Source organism: Tyto alba, unplaced genomic scaffold (genome assembly GCF_018691265.1).
Source record: "Tyto alba isolate M040663 unplaced genomic scaffold, T.alba_DEE_v4.0 Super-Scaffold_20000042, whole genome shotgun sequence".
NCBI lineage: Eukaryota > Metazoa > Chordata > Aves > Strigiformes > Tytonidae > Tyto > Tyto alba.
In genome coordinates this window covers 412157-427445 of record NW_024881293.1, presented here as the reverse complement: position 1 = coordinate 427445, position 15289 = coordinate 412157, and the positions used below count along the sequence as shown (strand labels likewise).

General features: G+C 53.6%; 1 protein-coding gene across 1 annotated transcript in view; it reads left to right on the top strand.

The window, feature by feature from the left end:
- The window catches only part of EPHA8 (EPH receptor A8), a 51522-nt gene extending 38891 nt beyond the window's left edge, over nucleotides 1-12631 (top strand). Inside the window, exons 6-17 of the mRNA XM_032997290.2 lie at nucleotides 1161-1285; nucleotides 1469-1631; nucleotides 2098-2194; nucleotides 2857-2924; nucleotides 3459-3584; nucleotides 4446-4631; nucleotides 5248-5309; nucleotides 5681-5890; nucleotides 7814-7963; nucleotides 9107-9297; nucleotides 9624-9779; nucleotides 11126-12631. Coding sequence (XP_032853181.1) covers nucleotides 1161-1285; nucleotides 1469-1631; nucleotides 2098-2194; nucleotides 2857-2924; nucleotides 3459-3584; nucleotides 4446-4631; nucleotides 5248-5309; nucleotides 5681-5890; nucleotides 7814-7963; nucleotides 9107-9297; nucleotides 9624-9779; nucleotides 11126-11240 — 1649 coding nt within the window. The 3' untranslated portion in view covers nucleotides 11241-12631. The remainder of the gene's footprint in view (nucleotides 1-1160; nucleotides 1286-1468; nucleotides 1632-2097; nucleotides 2195-2856; nucleotides 2925-3458; nucleotides 3585-4445; nucleotides 4632-5247; nucleotides 5310-5680; nucleotides 5891-7813; nucleotides 7964-9106; nucleotides 9298-9623; nucleotides 9780-11125) is intronic.
- The last annotated feature ends 2658 nt before the right edge of the window (nucleotides 12632-15289 follow it).

Genomic DNA, 15289 nt, shown 5'->3' with positions numbered 1-15289 from the left:
GGTTGAGGGACCCCTGCCGTGCTGCTCGGGTTGTCTTACCCATGCCAAGTACTGGTCGCTTTTGTCCCCCCAGTCCCGAGGAAGCTGAGCAGGGCAGGAGCAGGTGCAGCAGAGATGCCCCGGGGCTGTCTGGAGAGATAGTGCTGCACGTGCCCATGAAGTTTAGCTGGTTCCCACCATCCCACCCTGTCCCAGCTCCCTGGGGCCCTGTGTCCCAACAGTGATTTCTGCTTCTCAGAGGAGCCAGCTTGAAAGAACTGAGTTATAAGTGCTGCCTTTCAGTCCCTGGGTGCCCCACTGCTGCTGCAGCCCCTGTGGCCTCTTCTGGTCTCTGTGCTGCTCCAGTGACACCCCTGTGCTGCAACCATAGCATACAGCAGCTCCATCTTCCCCAGAGCCACCACATCCTAATTTTCATTTGGCAGTTAGGGTTGTAAGAGGTGCCTGACCCCTTCTGATGAGTTAGACCCAATGGCTGTGCCTGGCCACCGCAGCACCCCACCACACTCTCTGGGGTCCTTCCAGGGGATGATTTCCCAGAGGGAAAGGAGACCAGTTAGTTTGCTCCTCTGGCTGTGGCAGCTCCAATTTGGACATGGCAGGTACAAGGACTGATTCACAGGTTCCCAACCCAGGCCCAGGCAGATGACAAGTATCTCAGGGCAGGAGAGCACCCCCAGGGCATATTTAGACTGATGTTCAGTCCCTGATCACCCCTCTGGGCATTTACCCTCTCCCCTTTCCCTCTTCACTTTCCCCTTTCCCCCTTCCCCAGATGGGGCTGGAGGGATCAGGGTCCTGCTAGGGACCTCCATGACCTCCAGCCCTGCAGCCCCTTCTGCTTTCTGGCTCCAGATCACAGTGAAGCACCAGTGTCCCCTCTTGCCTGTGCTGGGACAGTGCCCTCATCTTTCATCTCCTCAGAGCCTGCTCGCTCCATGGGAAAGAGATTGAGGTGACTGAAGCGAACAAAAGCCTGTTTGCAAGCCCCTTTGCTGCCCTCATCTCTACATGGCTTTCATTAAAACAGAAACATGGTTTAAACCAGGGGTCCTGCATGGGGCTCCCGTCCCACCCTTCCCTGCTGCTGTGTCCTGTTGCCCCCACCCACGCAAGACTGCTGCCAGCAGGCACTAACACCCTCCCGTCTGCATCCCCAGCCCCGTCCCAGGTGGTGGTGGTCCGTCAGGAGAGCACGGGCCAGAACAGCGTCACCTTGCTGTGGCAAGAGCCAGACCAGCCCAATGGCATCATCCTGGAGTACGAGATCAAGTACTACGAGAAGGTAACGCTGAGCTTGCTGCTGCAAACCGGTCCCAGCATGGCAGATTTAAATAGGGGCATGGCTCGGTTTAAATCCTGCTGGTGCAGTTGTTGCTATCAGTCAGCCTTGCACAAAGGATTATTTTGGAAGACTTGGTGGTTGCTGTGCTGATGCAGCAAGGTTTTTGGTCTTGTTTTTCCCCAGGACAAGGAAATGCAGAGCTATTCGACTCTGAAATCCAAGGGTACCACTGCCACCATCTCTGGGCTCAAGCCTGCAACCCGCTACATTTTCCAGGTTCGGGCTCGCACCTCTGCTGGCTGTGGGAGGTTCAGTCAGACCGTGGAGGTGGAAACAGGGAAGCCAGGTGAGTGTGCGGCTGTGGGATGTGAGAAGTGTGGGGCAGGGAGCATGGGAGATGGTGATGTCCTTCTCTGTGGCCATTGCTCCTCTATCACATAGGGAGGGAGGCTGGGGGCACATCTCCTGGGTTTCAGCCTGCAGAGCTTGCTTGAAGTTGTCCCTCTGAGATGTGCTTATACATTAGAAGGAAGAGGGAGGAAGGACGTAGCACTTAGGGCAGGGAAGACCTGGTGAGGTCCTGAGTCTCCAGATTCCTCTCTGTGCTGGGCTGCATGGCTTTCCCAGATGTGTGCTTGGTTTCCCCGTGTGTAAATGGTCCCTGTACACTGGAAGAGCCACAAAGCTGGGGCTGGATGGGGGGTGTGTGTTTTATCTTTGACGACCATGACCCCATTGGGGTAGATAAGTTTCTGAGCTCAGCAGAGCACTCCCCACTGCAGCTCAACTCCTTTCTACCCTGCTTCTTCCAGTCTCTCTCCGGTATGACACGATGACGATTGTCTGGATCTGCCTGACACTCATCACTGGCCTCGTTGCGTTGCTGGTGGTCCTAATCTGCAAGAAGAGGTAAGTGTTTTCTGGATGTCAGTTCAGCTTGTCACCAAGCGGGGCAGGAGGGATGGGAGAACTTGGGTGCAACTTTTCTCCCCTCTGTCCAGAGCATCCATAGGTTGGGAGTTAATAAGCAACCAAGAGACTTCGTAGGGTCACCCTGCCTCTACTTTCCATGAGGCAGAGCCAGTCTCCAGACCTTCCTCTTATGCCAGCAGTCTGAATAGCAGTAGCAGTAGCAATAATGATAACCATAGCCACAGCCATAATACCAGTACCACTACCAGTATGGGGGCTGACTGGATGGGCTAGGGGCTAGGTCAGGAGTGGAGAAATCTCTTCTCCATCAGAAAGGTCCAAGGGGGACTGTGTCTGCCACATCTCCGCTTGGCTGAGCCAGGCATGTGGGGCACACATGCCGCTGCCCAAAAGAGACAAAAGGGCTGCAGCTTTAGCACTGCCAAGTCTTGGAGAGCACCTGGAAAGTACCTTGCTCCTGGACAAAGTGTCAGTCTAGCAAGATGCAGGGATCCAGCTGGTGGAGGGCCAAGTGTTAGCTCCAGCTCCTCCTGGGCTGCTTCCAGCCCTGACATGCGTTGCCCTCCATCCTGCCTTTGGGCTGCTTGTGGAAGCGAGGGACAGGAGCCCCTCTTCTGACCCTTGTGTCCCCATGGCAGGCACTGTGGGTACAGCAAGGCTTTCCAGGACTCTGATGAGGAGAAGATGCATTATCAGAACGGGCAAGGTAGGACCCTCCCTGCTGCTGCCCCCGGGGTGTGAGGGACCTCAGCCCTGTGGATGGGCAGTGACCTGGACCATTACCCCCTGGCACTGCTGTGGTTTCCAAGTGGAAGGGCTTTGACCATTTCCTGCCTCTGGGGACGTGTCTGAGAGCTGAGCAAGGGCTCTGATCCCAGGGTAGTCCTGATAACGGAGTTGGAGGGTTGCACAACATGAGATGGGACTGCAGCAGGTTCATCCCAGACAGCAGCAGGCCAGAAGACTGGAAAATTCATAACAGGAGAGGGGTGGGGGTGTGATGGAGGAGGACAATCACATGGAGGAGACCTGGGCAGCCAGGTCCTGGACTGCTCTGAGGACACTGTTCTGACAAAGAGTGCCTTAGGTTTCCTTGGGGTTGCAACCTCTGTGACTCCTCAGCATGTTAATCCAAGAAGTCCTGCCTCTGCCCATCATCTCCTGGTTGTTGGGTGCTTCTACTTCTCAGTAGGGCTGCCTGAAAGAGCTTATCTCCTCTCTCCCTTTTGAAACCTGGCAGTGAAGTTCCCCGAGTCCAAGTTCTATGTGGACCCCCACACATATGAGGACCCCTGCCAAGCTGTACATGAGTTCACCCGTGAAATTGAGGCCTCCCGGATCAAGATTGAGAAGGTCATTGGGTCTGGTGAGTCCCCAGGCCAGGCTGCCTCTTTGCATCACATCTGCTCAGGGAGATTCACGGTCTGAGGTTGTGCTGTCCCCACAGCCTGCTGGGGCCACAGCAGTCTGTGCAGCACTGGCACAGTGCTCAGCCAGGGCTTCATCTGCTCCTTATCCTTTTAAGATCAAAATCATGGATAGAGTGGGGTTTTTTGGTGTGTGAAATAAACTCTTTGGAGGCAGTCTGGTGCAGAGGGTTGCTGTTCAGTTGGCGTGGCACCGGAGGCTCAGGATGACACAGCAGATGGCTCAGCCTGTCCTGCGTGAGTGCTCCAATGCAGCCACCCTGCTTTCAAACCTCAGAGCAAGCATCTGGGGTGACAAGATGCAAATGAAATTGCAAGCAAAATGGTAAATTTTCAGAACAAAAGGGATTTTTGCATAGGGATAGGGGTTTGCAGGGAAGCATGGGGCAGAGACAGAGCTGGAACTTCACCAGCAGCACCCCAAGGGCTTACCCCAGAGCAGCATTAGGAATCCTAGCTGAGAGACATCCCTGCTTCTCTAAGAAGCTCCCAAATTTGTTCATTAAAAGCAATAAAGCAAGTGCCACTGTAATCACTACTCTTGGCCCATGACCTTCAGTAAAATTCATCTAAGACAGGTGGTTTCTGATATCTCTGCCCAGTTCCCAGAGGTGGCACTGAAAGCCAGAAATGGGCAGTCCTTTCTGTACTCAGAGGCAGCAATGCACCAAGAGCCCAGGAGTCCTGAGGGGCTGGAGCACGCTGTGAGCATACCAGCAGACTGGGTGATCCATGGTGCTGGTGGGTCGGTGCAAGAAGCTGAGGAGCTCTCCATGCCCTCACCTTCCCTTGCCTTGCAGGGGAGTCTGGAGAGGTGTGCTATGGCCGCCTGAAGCTGCCAGGGAAGAGGGAGATTCCTGTGGCCATCAAGGCACTGAAAGCAGGCTACACGGAGAAGCAGAGACGGGACTTCCTGAGTGAAGCCAGCATCATGGCGCAGTTTGACCATCCCAACGTCATTCACCTGGAGGGGGTGGTGACCAGGAGTACGTGGCTGGAGGGGACAGGGCCCTAGGGTGGGGCAGAGCCGGAACATATGTCCCTGCGGGGAGCCTGAGAGATGGGAGTCAGGGATCACGTTGGGTGCACTCGGTCCACTGGCTGCCCCTGTTGCCCACTTGTCAGATGTCCATTTACCCGGGGTCCCCGCCGTCCCACCCTTTGCCTTCTCTTAAAGGACAATCTTTCCACGTGGCAGTTCCCCGTCTTGCTCTGCAGTGCACCCCAGGTCAGGGTTATTGGCTTAGATGTCCTACCCATTAGCATTTATTTGAAAGGCTGCCTGTATTGAATAATAATTTGAAGTCTTCCTTCAAAAACGCGCATCCTGATGCAAAGTGTTATGCTAATGGCATGCAAATTTCAGTGGGATAATGAAGCTGACCTAGCCACATCAATAGCACCTGGAGGGAAGTGGTGTCAGGGTTATTGCCACATCCCCACCATAGTACCTGTCCTGCATGGTGCAGGGATGAGACTTCTCTGTGGGGCTGCAGGAGATCCACGGGCCTGGATTCACATCTCTCCCAGTAAAAGCCTGGCAATGGGCTTCCTGGAGGACGGTGACTTCTTTGCTAACTCGACCCCCCTTGTTTTCTGCAGGCAAATTGGTAATGATTGTTACTGAATACATGGAGAATGGCTCACTAGATACCTTCCTCAGGGTAAGGAACTCTTCTGTATTTTTATTCATTGCACATCCCCCTGGGCTGAGTGAACGGAGGAGAGGGTGGCTCCTGCTCCTCAGTCTCAGCCTCACAGTGTGCTCTGCACTCTCACCTCTCCAGCAGACACAGGCTCCAGGGCATCATGGCCTGCTGCCCGGAGCAGCACTACAAAGGCAGGGACACCAGCCTGACCAGTGTGTCAGAGGCACCGGGAGGGCAGGGAGTGGGCTGGCAGGACAAGAGAGAGGCACTGGGGTTAGAGGAGCTACTAAGACAAAGATGAGAGGTGCTGGGGGGTCAGTTTAATGAAAGCTTCATTAGGATGCTGGTGAAACCCACAAATGAACTCTGGGTTACTTCCTTTCCAGAAACACGATGGGCAGTTCACCATCATTCAGCTGGTGGGCATGTTGCGCGGCATCGGAGCGGGCATGAGGTACCTGTCTGACCTGGGCTACGTGCACCGGGACCTGGCGGCCCGCAACATCCTGGTGAACAGCAACCTGGTCTGCAAAGTGTCCGATTTTGGCCTCTCACGCATCCTGGAGGATGACCCTGATGCTGCGTACACCACCACGGTGCGTGGCTCCTAGCTTTGCAGCCTTGCTGATCTTTACTAAGGGAGATCGCCCCAGGTCACTGACAGATGGAGAAATTAGACACTCTCAAGTCAAGATAGGCAGGTCAGGAATGGAGATTGGCACCTCACTGCTGATATCTGGACCGAGAGCATGAACCCAAAGAGTTTCTGAATCTTAATGCATTGTCCTTCATACAGGGACATCCCAGAACCGAAGTGTGCAGTGAAAAAAGAGAAGCAGGGTGGGAGAGTGACGGTGCTACAGGAGAGCAGGGAGATAATCAAACCTCCCCAGCCAATAGCTCCTGTGGGCACACATGGCCCACTGCAGGGGGACATTCCCATGTCCCTTTTGGAGTCCTTCCCTAGGCTGTGCAGCTCCATCCACTCCTTCAGTTGTCCTAGAATCATCAGTCAGTAGGTGGGTATTATGGCACACCTTGGTAGTGTGGCCACACACTAGTTTTTCCATGTGACTCTGTGGAAAGAGTGGGAGTTAGGTTTGCAACCTAGGTGTTTTTGTTTTAATGTAGAACACTTCTGTCTATGAAGCCATTTTAAGACTTTTCTGGCCAACCTGACAGCTCTGGAGATTGATGCACTCCTCCACTGGAGGTTATCAGAGACAAAATGAAGCACACTAAGGGAATGTGCTCTTTTTGCTTTTCTCTGGCCATGAAAGGAATTGGTGTGCTCCCTAGGCGCACCTCTTTCTGGGAAAATGTGGTAGATAGACAGTTCCCGATGGAGGCCAGTTTGGAGCTGCAGCTGAGGAGTCTGAGCATCATTTTTCATAAGGACCAAGATTAGAGAAGCAGAAAGATTTTAGGTTACTTTGGGGCAGCTGATGGCAATGCAGAGAATGGCACAAAGGGGTTACAGCTCTCAGGTGTGAGTGCACAGTGGCCCAGCCTGGAGAACATGGCCTTCATGCTCTTGGCTTGGCTTCAGCCAAGTGGAGAAGTGAACCAGAATGTGTCCTGTGTGTTTCTTTACATTCAGCTGCTCCCTCTGATACTTCAAGGAATAACTTGATATTCCAGATCCTTTAATTTTGAGGAAGGTTTCTGCTTCTTGGTTCAAATATAGCAGCTTCTGCATCTTGGCTTTGTGACTCTCAAAGGAAGGGTAAGGAGGAGCCCAAGATCAGTTAGGGCTTCCTGATGTCAGAGTGGCTCATCTCCTTGTCCGTGGCTTACAGGCACACACATAGCCTGGCCTTCCTCCCGCCAAGACAGTCTCTGAGCTTTCCCCTAGTGCTTTTAATCTTTGTGAACAAGTTTCCAGAGGCAGGTATGTCAGTGACCACACTCAGTCAGGAAGGTGACCTGAGTGACCAGAGCTCACCTACCTGCTGACCTTTTCCAATCCTGCCCAGTTTCTAGAGACATTGTCTCATGTCTCCAATATGAATGCAAGCAGGGAGGTCACTAGAGGATGGAGCAGCCACCAGGAATGTCACAAGCAGAGGCATTGAGGCATTTTGGCATAGTGAAACACAACAGAGCTGGTTGCTCTGGAGGAAGACTAGGTGCAGAGTCTGCATAAAGCTGAACCACAAGAATACAGTGACAGAATCAAGAACAAGGATCTCAGGATCTCTTGTGAGGTCTCAGTCAGGGTATCCTGAAAATGAGGATGCTTTCTTGTTCAGAAATTTATGATAAGGTGGTACCCTGTGTTCCTCCTCTGTTGTCAACCAGCTGTTGCTTTTACAGCTTTCTCCTTGCTCCACTGAAAGTATCTTGAAGTCATCCTTCAGGATGTCTCTAGGCTTATCTCGTGCAGATTGCCTCCTCAGTCCGTTCCAGAAGATGCCATCCTAGCATATCGCTTGTCTAATCTGCTGTCCCAGCTGCAGGGAGGTAGGGATGCCTGAGCCCTGCATGCTCTGAGCCTCCACTGTTGTTCACTTTTTCAGGGGGGGAAGATCCCCATTCGCTGGACAGCTCCAGAGGCCATTACATACCGCAAGTTCTCCTCCGCCAGCGATGTGTGGAGCTACGGCATCGTCATGTGGGAGGTGCTGGCCTACGGCGAGCGCCCGTACTGGAACATGACCAACCGGGATGTGAGTGGATGCGGGACAGCACGGTGGCAAGCCTGCCTCTCCTCCTGCCCTCACCCAAACCAGCCTATCGGGGGGACTGGGGGAAAGGGACCCAAAGAGCCGTCCTCTCCTGTCCCCACACCCCCACAGGGCCGTGTACAGAGTGCTTGTCCCCTCCGTGGGGACATCAGCGTGTTGCTCATCACTGCGCTGTGCAGCCTTTCCCTTTGCAGCACCATGGCTCCTGGCTATTGCCTGGTTGTGTGCATGGTGGGTCTCCCCATCCGTGTCTGCTACTCTCTACAAGCGTTTCTGCTGGCTGCAGAGCTTCAGCGTGTGTTGTGCCACCTTCACTATTCCCTGGAAGGGGTCAGGGTTTCCCTAGGAGCACTGCAGCCCCACAGCATTAGCCTGACAGTCCCTCCTGCACCCAGTGCTGAGAGTCTATCACTTCTACTGCTCATGTGAGACTGCTGAGAGTCCCAGGCTTGCACTACCCAGCAGTAGGCTTTGGGCTTGTCAGAGTTATGTGAAGCCACTCTTACTTCCAGAGTAGCGTGAAAACTGTAGAAAAATGTAGGTTATATTCCTGACTAAAACCTGGGAGCAAAATCTCCAAAAGGAGGCAATGAAATACAAACCTATCTGCCTTCTTCCTGCTCTGGGAGTTCTGAGAATCCCCTCTTTTCTTAGAGTTTTTATTATTTTAGAAAGTGGCTTTGGTGACAACAGGGCATGGATGCAGTGGCTTACAGTACCTCCTCTGCACAGTTCCTTTGAGCAGGGCTTCCTCCAGCCTTGCTGAGCAGTGGCAAGCCCTGGTTGTAGAACAACTTAGTGTGAGTGCAGCTCTTGTGGCTTGTCTGCCGGAGGGAAGCTTCAATATTTAGGTCTGTTGGACCACTTAATAAATTCACTGTCATAGCAGTGATTTCTTGTAGGGGTATGATATCCAGCCTGCCTCCAGCTCTCCACAGAGACTGCACACAACTTACTGGCAATTCACTTGTCGTCCAGCATGAATCTTGTATACACCCCTCCCCACTTCCACATCTGATAGCCCCAGCAGCTCACGCACCAGGGATCTTCCCTGTGTGCAGCCCTCTGGGGTGATGGGAGTTGGGTGGGGGTGCAGCTCCACTTCGGCATTTGTCTTCCTTCCAGGTCATTAACTCAGTGGAGGAAGGCTACCGCCTGCCAGCCCCCATGGGCTGCCCCACAGCCCTGCACCAGCTCATGCTGGATTGCTGGCAGAAGGATCGCAGCGAGAGGCCACGCTTCTCCCAGATTGTAGGCATCCTGGACAAGCTGATCCGCAGCCCTGACAACTTGAAGTGCACAGCCACTGTGAGCCGGTAAGGACTCTGAGCACTGTGAGCAGGGGTTGACATCTGATGCTGGGCAGAACATGTGGGTTGCAGCACATAAGGGATATTTCTGTCCAGCTCTAACAGCAGTGGCTTCCCCGGACATGCATAGGGCCCGTGAGCACAGGTTGTGGTGGGCAGTGGGAAGCATCCTGCGCTTCACTGCCCTTCTCCATACCTGCTTTTACCACCCTGCGAGAGCTCTCTCTGTCCTGCCCTCACCTGCAGGGTCATAGAATCTTTGAGGTGGACCGCACATCCTCGACACCTAAGACCAACACCTCCTGGACTAACCCCTTCTGTCCTGCTCCCAGGTTCACCCAAACACCCTTCAACAGGGGTCTCCTCGACCTGGCCAGCTGCCTGACAGTGGAGGACTGGCTGGACTCCATCCGGCTGGGGCACTACCGGGACAACTTTGCCATGGCAGGGTACTCCTCCCTAGGCATGGTGATGCGCATGAACATTGAGTGAGTATCAGAGGACAAACCAACACCAGTGGGGTCACCCTGCACCATCCTACTAGCCCCAAACTGTGACCATTGTTGAGACCTGGTAGAATGTCCAAGGCTGTGCTGACCTCTGAGAGAAGATGCGGGAGTTGTACTGAGAGGGTGCGAGTACCAAGTCACCCCTGGTGCTCTGTGGTGCCTCTCCAGTGATAAGTTCATAGGTAAATGGGGTAAATGAAGGTGCTTCAGGAGGTCATATAATCCAACCTCCTGATCAAAGAGAGGTCAGATATGATGTTTCTGTCTCCTTGCATTTCTCATCTTTGTTTCCCCTGCAAAAGACATGTCTGGACCAGAGCGTGGCTGTGCTCTTCCACTGGGAAACAAACTGAGTGTGTGTGGGGGTCATCTCAGAGCTTCTTCAGACCCCAGTGGACTGGTCTGGGTCCCTGCTCAGTGCAGGTAGGCAGGGAGGCACCATCCAGGGGCTAGGTGTGACCGAGTCTGGGTTAAGTAAGGAGAGCTGGGAAAGATGTGTTCCATCACATATCCTCCTCCTCTTGCTGTAAGGAGCTTGCTCTGTCACCTGTCTAGGGGGTCTCTGAGGTGGCTGATGCTCCACATGATACCAGAAAAGATGGCAACTATTCCTGCTCTTACCCTGGGCTTATATTCCCTGTTCCCCGGTGTTAGCATTAGTGCCAGGGCTGGAAGCAACCTCTCCTGTCTCTGAGGAGACTTGTTCTCTGACAAAAGGCATGGAGCTGCCAGACGGTAGTTCTTGTGACTCAGGAAAGATGTGACAGTGCATGCCTTGGTTGAGATGCGGCAGGAAGGGAAGGAGCCAGTGAAAGGGAAGATGGAGAGATGCAGGCAGAGGGCTGTCATGTGCATTGATTGGGGGCTGTACTTGGGGCCTTTACTGTGGGATTGAGCTGATATTGAGCCTTGTTTCTGATGCACATCAGGGAAGCTTTTGAGAGGGGAAGGCTCGTCATCCATCCGTCTTTCTGACTGGGTTATCTGAGGGCATCTCACTAAAACTGAATCCAATTTCAGAGCATCGATCTTGTCACCTACTAGCCTGTCAGGAGTGATCCCACTCCTGCTCCTGCTCCCCCCAGGGCTGTGACAGCAGTGCTGTCAGGAGGATGTGCCCGAGGGAATGGAAGCCTCTCTGTGCCTGAGAGGATGCCCAAGGACCCTCAGGAGCAGCATCCTTGTGCTGATGGACAAGTGGAAAGGAGCCAGGCGCGGGGTCCTGGGATGTTCCATGGGGTGCATGCATAGGGAGGAGCAGTGTCTCTCTCCATCCCGGCACAGGTCCAGCCCATGGGGTGTCTGACAGTGTCTTTGTTCTCCAGGGATGTTCGGAGTCTGGGCATCACCATGATGGGCCACCAGAAGAAGATCTTGAGCAGCATCCAGGCCATGAGATCCCATCTGCTGCACACAAATGGCCCCAGGAGGCATCTCTGATCACCATCTTTGCAGACCCGCATTGGGCATTCCTTAACACTTACCCTGGCAAAGGGGCAGCAGGGTGGTGAGCAGGAAAAGGGGCACCAGACCAGGACCTGGAGCCTCATCATTATCTCTTTGATTTCAGTGTCTGTGGAAATGTGGCTTTCCAGATACCTTGATGGTCCTGCTGCCTCCTTCCCCCATCTGAATGGGGGAAGCAGCCTTCTAAGCGGGCTAAGGACATGATATGCTTCTCTCCATCTTCTACTGTAGGACTGTGGCTCCCCACACAACTATGCAGGACAGGCGGTAACCCCTTCACACAGCAAGGTGGCCCCAGCTGCGCCTGCAGATGGAGGGGTATCAGATGCAACAGCAATACCAGGAGCAGTGGGACTGGGCTTGCCATGGCACACAGCTCCTTTGGATCTGACAGCTGGGGAGTTTGTCGGACCTCTGAACTGAGGAGGGCTCCCCAGGCTGCCACAGAGCAGAGACAACCCTGCTCCCAGTACCTCCCAGTTCCAGCGTACTCTAGCCTGGATCTCCTGAACTGCACCAGCCTGCAGGTGACTTCATGGTCCACCTCTACCAAGCCCAGGAGGGCAGGGGACAGAGTACAAAGTGGCAGTGCCAGGAACAGCTGACTCTGCATGCAGAGGAGACTTCCCTTGCATGGAGGAGAGTTGGCCAGGGTCTGCTATCTGGAGCCTCAAGAAGCCCCAGGGTGCTGCAGGAGTCTCTCCACCTCTTGATCTCACCAGCACTGCTCCTCTTTGGATCCAGTACAGGCATCCCAGGGAAGCCCAGGCACATTTTCTAGTGCCACAAGCTCAGGCTTTTCCCCCAGCAGAACAACCATCCTGGCCTCCCCCAAAGCTGTACCAGAGCAGAGAGGAGTGGGAGAGTTTGCTCCCATTTCACATGATGGAGGGACAGAGAGACTTCTGCCAAACTTTTCTTTGTTCTTATATTGCCCCAGAGAAACCCAAGAGCTGTTCCATTACCACGCTATCTGCCTATGCCCAGAGCTGCCATGTCATCTGCAGAGAAGGGGTTCTGAGCAACATTTCCAGCTGCAATCACAGTCCTATGGCTGGGGACAGGGGCTCTGGGCAAAGGAGGATCTTCAGCACGATCCAGCCGGGGAGCCCGGTGACAGAGATTGGCCCTTCCTCCACAGCTCTCCATAGGAGCATCTCTTTTGGTGAGCTTGCCTGGTGTGGAGCAGTGGCATCCAAAGACTTGTGGAGATGGTCTGAGAGGTTCATCTGGCTGCAGAGATGCAGATGTACCGGGGAGGGGGGGCAGGCTGTGGGCTGGGAAGGTTTCTCTTGGATGTAAATACAATTTTCTATGGGTTTGGGAACTGTTTTACTGAAATATGATGTTAAGTACACAATAATGGTCTCAAAGCACAGAAGCCTCAGTTGTGGGGCTGAACTCACTGCAAAGAAATCTGCTGGGAGAGTGGCTGGGGAAGGGGGGGGGGGATCCTGCTCCTGGAGAAGGAGAAGTGCTGGAGGGGAGCCACACTGACTGCCAGTGACTGGCCTGGCCCACAGCATCCTGTCTGTAGCACTGACACAGCAAATCCAGCATCACTCAGATGCAGTACTGATAGGATCTGTCCTGATGTCTGTTCCTCCCAGTGCTGTCTGGGCACAAGGTGGGGTGGGGGGAGGGTTAAAGCCATTTTTCAACTGCAATAATCCTGGCTAAACTGGCCTTTCTGGGGCTGGTTTAGCTTTCCATCCAGGGTGCTCACGGCCTGATGAATTCTCTGACTGTGGTGGGCACTTTACTTCTTCCTATGGAAGCTCTATGTAATGGGGGAAAGATGCAATGTGTTGTTTAATTTGTATTGCACCCTGCGTCCTGCACTCAGACCTGTCACACACCCACCCTGCAGTCAGCATCATGAGAGAGGTTAGTCCAAGCCCTGCAACATGGGATGGTGGGTGCTGGCCATGTCCTCTCTTCCCAACATTTGGGTCTCCCCAGAGGGTGAGTCTATCACAGACAAACTGGAGAGAGCAGAGGTCAGGCCAGTGCCACAGACCTGTGTCCTTGGGGTTTGCTGGGCAACCCTGGTAATATGGGCTGCAGGATCTGAGGCTGGGAGCTGCCAGATGGCCCCTTTCTAGGTGGTACGTGGGTCAGATCCTGCAGCATGGGGTCGTTGGGCTGCTTCTGGCTGCAGGGATGGTGGGACAGGGTTTTCTTTTTATGTTCAGAATGTGCACCTCCTCCTTGGACAATAAAACTCCTTCTTCCCATGAGCCGTTTCATTGCCTGCTATTGTTGCTGTGCTGCACACAGCTGCTTCACCACTTGCAGAGAGCTTGGGGGCCTCCAAGGCTGCTCCAGAGGCACAGAGGGGACAGCACTGGGATGCTCAGCAAGCCATCACCTTCCTCCACTCCAGAAAGCCTCCCATACGTGAAGGATGCCTCCTTGGGGAGCAGGAGCACCTGTGGAATGGGCCCACAGCTGCAGGGAAGGGCCAAGAGGCTGATCACTTACAGGCTTCTTGTGGTGGGGTTGCTGAGCTGCGGGCTGGGAGAAGCCTCCCCAAACCCACCAAGTCATTGTTACATAGGAGCACCTCATGCAGGAGATCATGCAAACACAAGATATCCTGCATGCAGAGGCTCCTCTTAACCTTGGGGGTCTCTTGCAAGTTTTCTCAGACCCAGGCTTACCCTATCCTGGAAATTAAGGATTTTTTTTTTTTTTTAAAGCAAAAAAAAAAAAGACCAGTAGAACTTCAAATCTCATCCCCTGAAGTCTGAGCTAAAGTAGGCGGGCTTTCAAAAATCCTTCCTGAAGGCATTTAGCTGTGGTTCCAGCTGCCCTCCAGTGAAGGATTTGCCAGCATATGAATTGTAGGGACAAAAAGACCACCAGCATTTCCAGGAAAGAAGCATATTTTCCTACCATATAAAACCAAAAGGGCACCACAGCCCAGGGTGTGATTGACTCTATCCATGTGATTGTTTGCTCACATGCCCCCAGCCTTTGCAGCCCTTCAGGGATGGAGGTGACCATCCCCAGGCAGTGCAGCCCTGTTCCACATTTCTGCTGTAGGGAAAGGCCAGCCTGGCTCCCCCACGGTGCTGTGCAGCCCTCTCCTCCCAGGCACTTCAGCCCTCCTTGCACCAGCTGTCTACGTGCTGTCAAGTTATCCTGCCAGTCCTGTCCAGAGCCTCCTTCCTCCCAGTCCCCCTTATCACCATTCTCTGGTGTTTCCTTTTCCCAAGCACTTGCCCCCAGGCTGGGCAAGCTGCTCCTGGGCAGTGTCCCCAGTGCTGAGTGTTGTGCTCACAATCCTGTGCTCTGCATTTCCCCTTACATACTCCATTTTGGTATTTGCATTTCTGGTCATTACCACTCACATCATGACTGCAGAACTGTCCCAGACCCTCCTTCTTTCCCCATCACCTCCCAAACACACCCTTAAGAATCATGTTCTACCTTTCTAGTTTTCTGGAGCCAGAGACTTCAAGAAACATGGTTGGAAGGGACCTCTGAAGGTCACCTCACCTCGCTCCTCCACATGCATGTCCAGTGCACACATCTTTGCAGGTTCTGCTCAGACCCTTGCCCCATCATGCAGACAGGGACAGCAACCATGCCACACCTCACTCACAGTACACTGGTGGGGCACTGGGCACAGTGGGACAGCCTGGGAATCCTGGAGCATGACAGTGTTCACCGAGGACCCACATTTCGTTAATTTATGTTAGTTATGAATGAAGCCAGTATCCACTGTGCAAAATTTACAACTTTTTCTTACATTTCTCAGTCCCAAAGTGAACATTGGATCCATGGAAGGGTGGATCATGCTGGTGCCTGGCTCCTTTCCCCAGGGATGAGCAGGGGCAGAACCGCTCAGCTAGGCTGGTGTGCATTACTCTGTTGGGTAGGGGCCTATATTCAGAGCTGCTCCACAGCTACTACTGCATCACCTCGTGAAAGGCTGTGAGGACCATGCGCAGGGCATTGTCCTGCTCACAGCCCTCAGGAACATGAGGCATGGTTGTGCCATTTTTAACATGTCA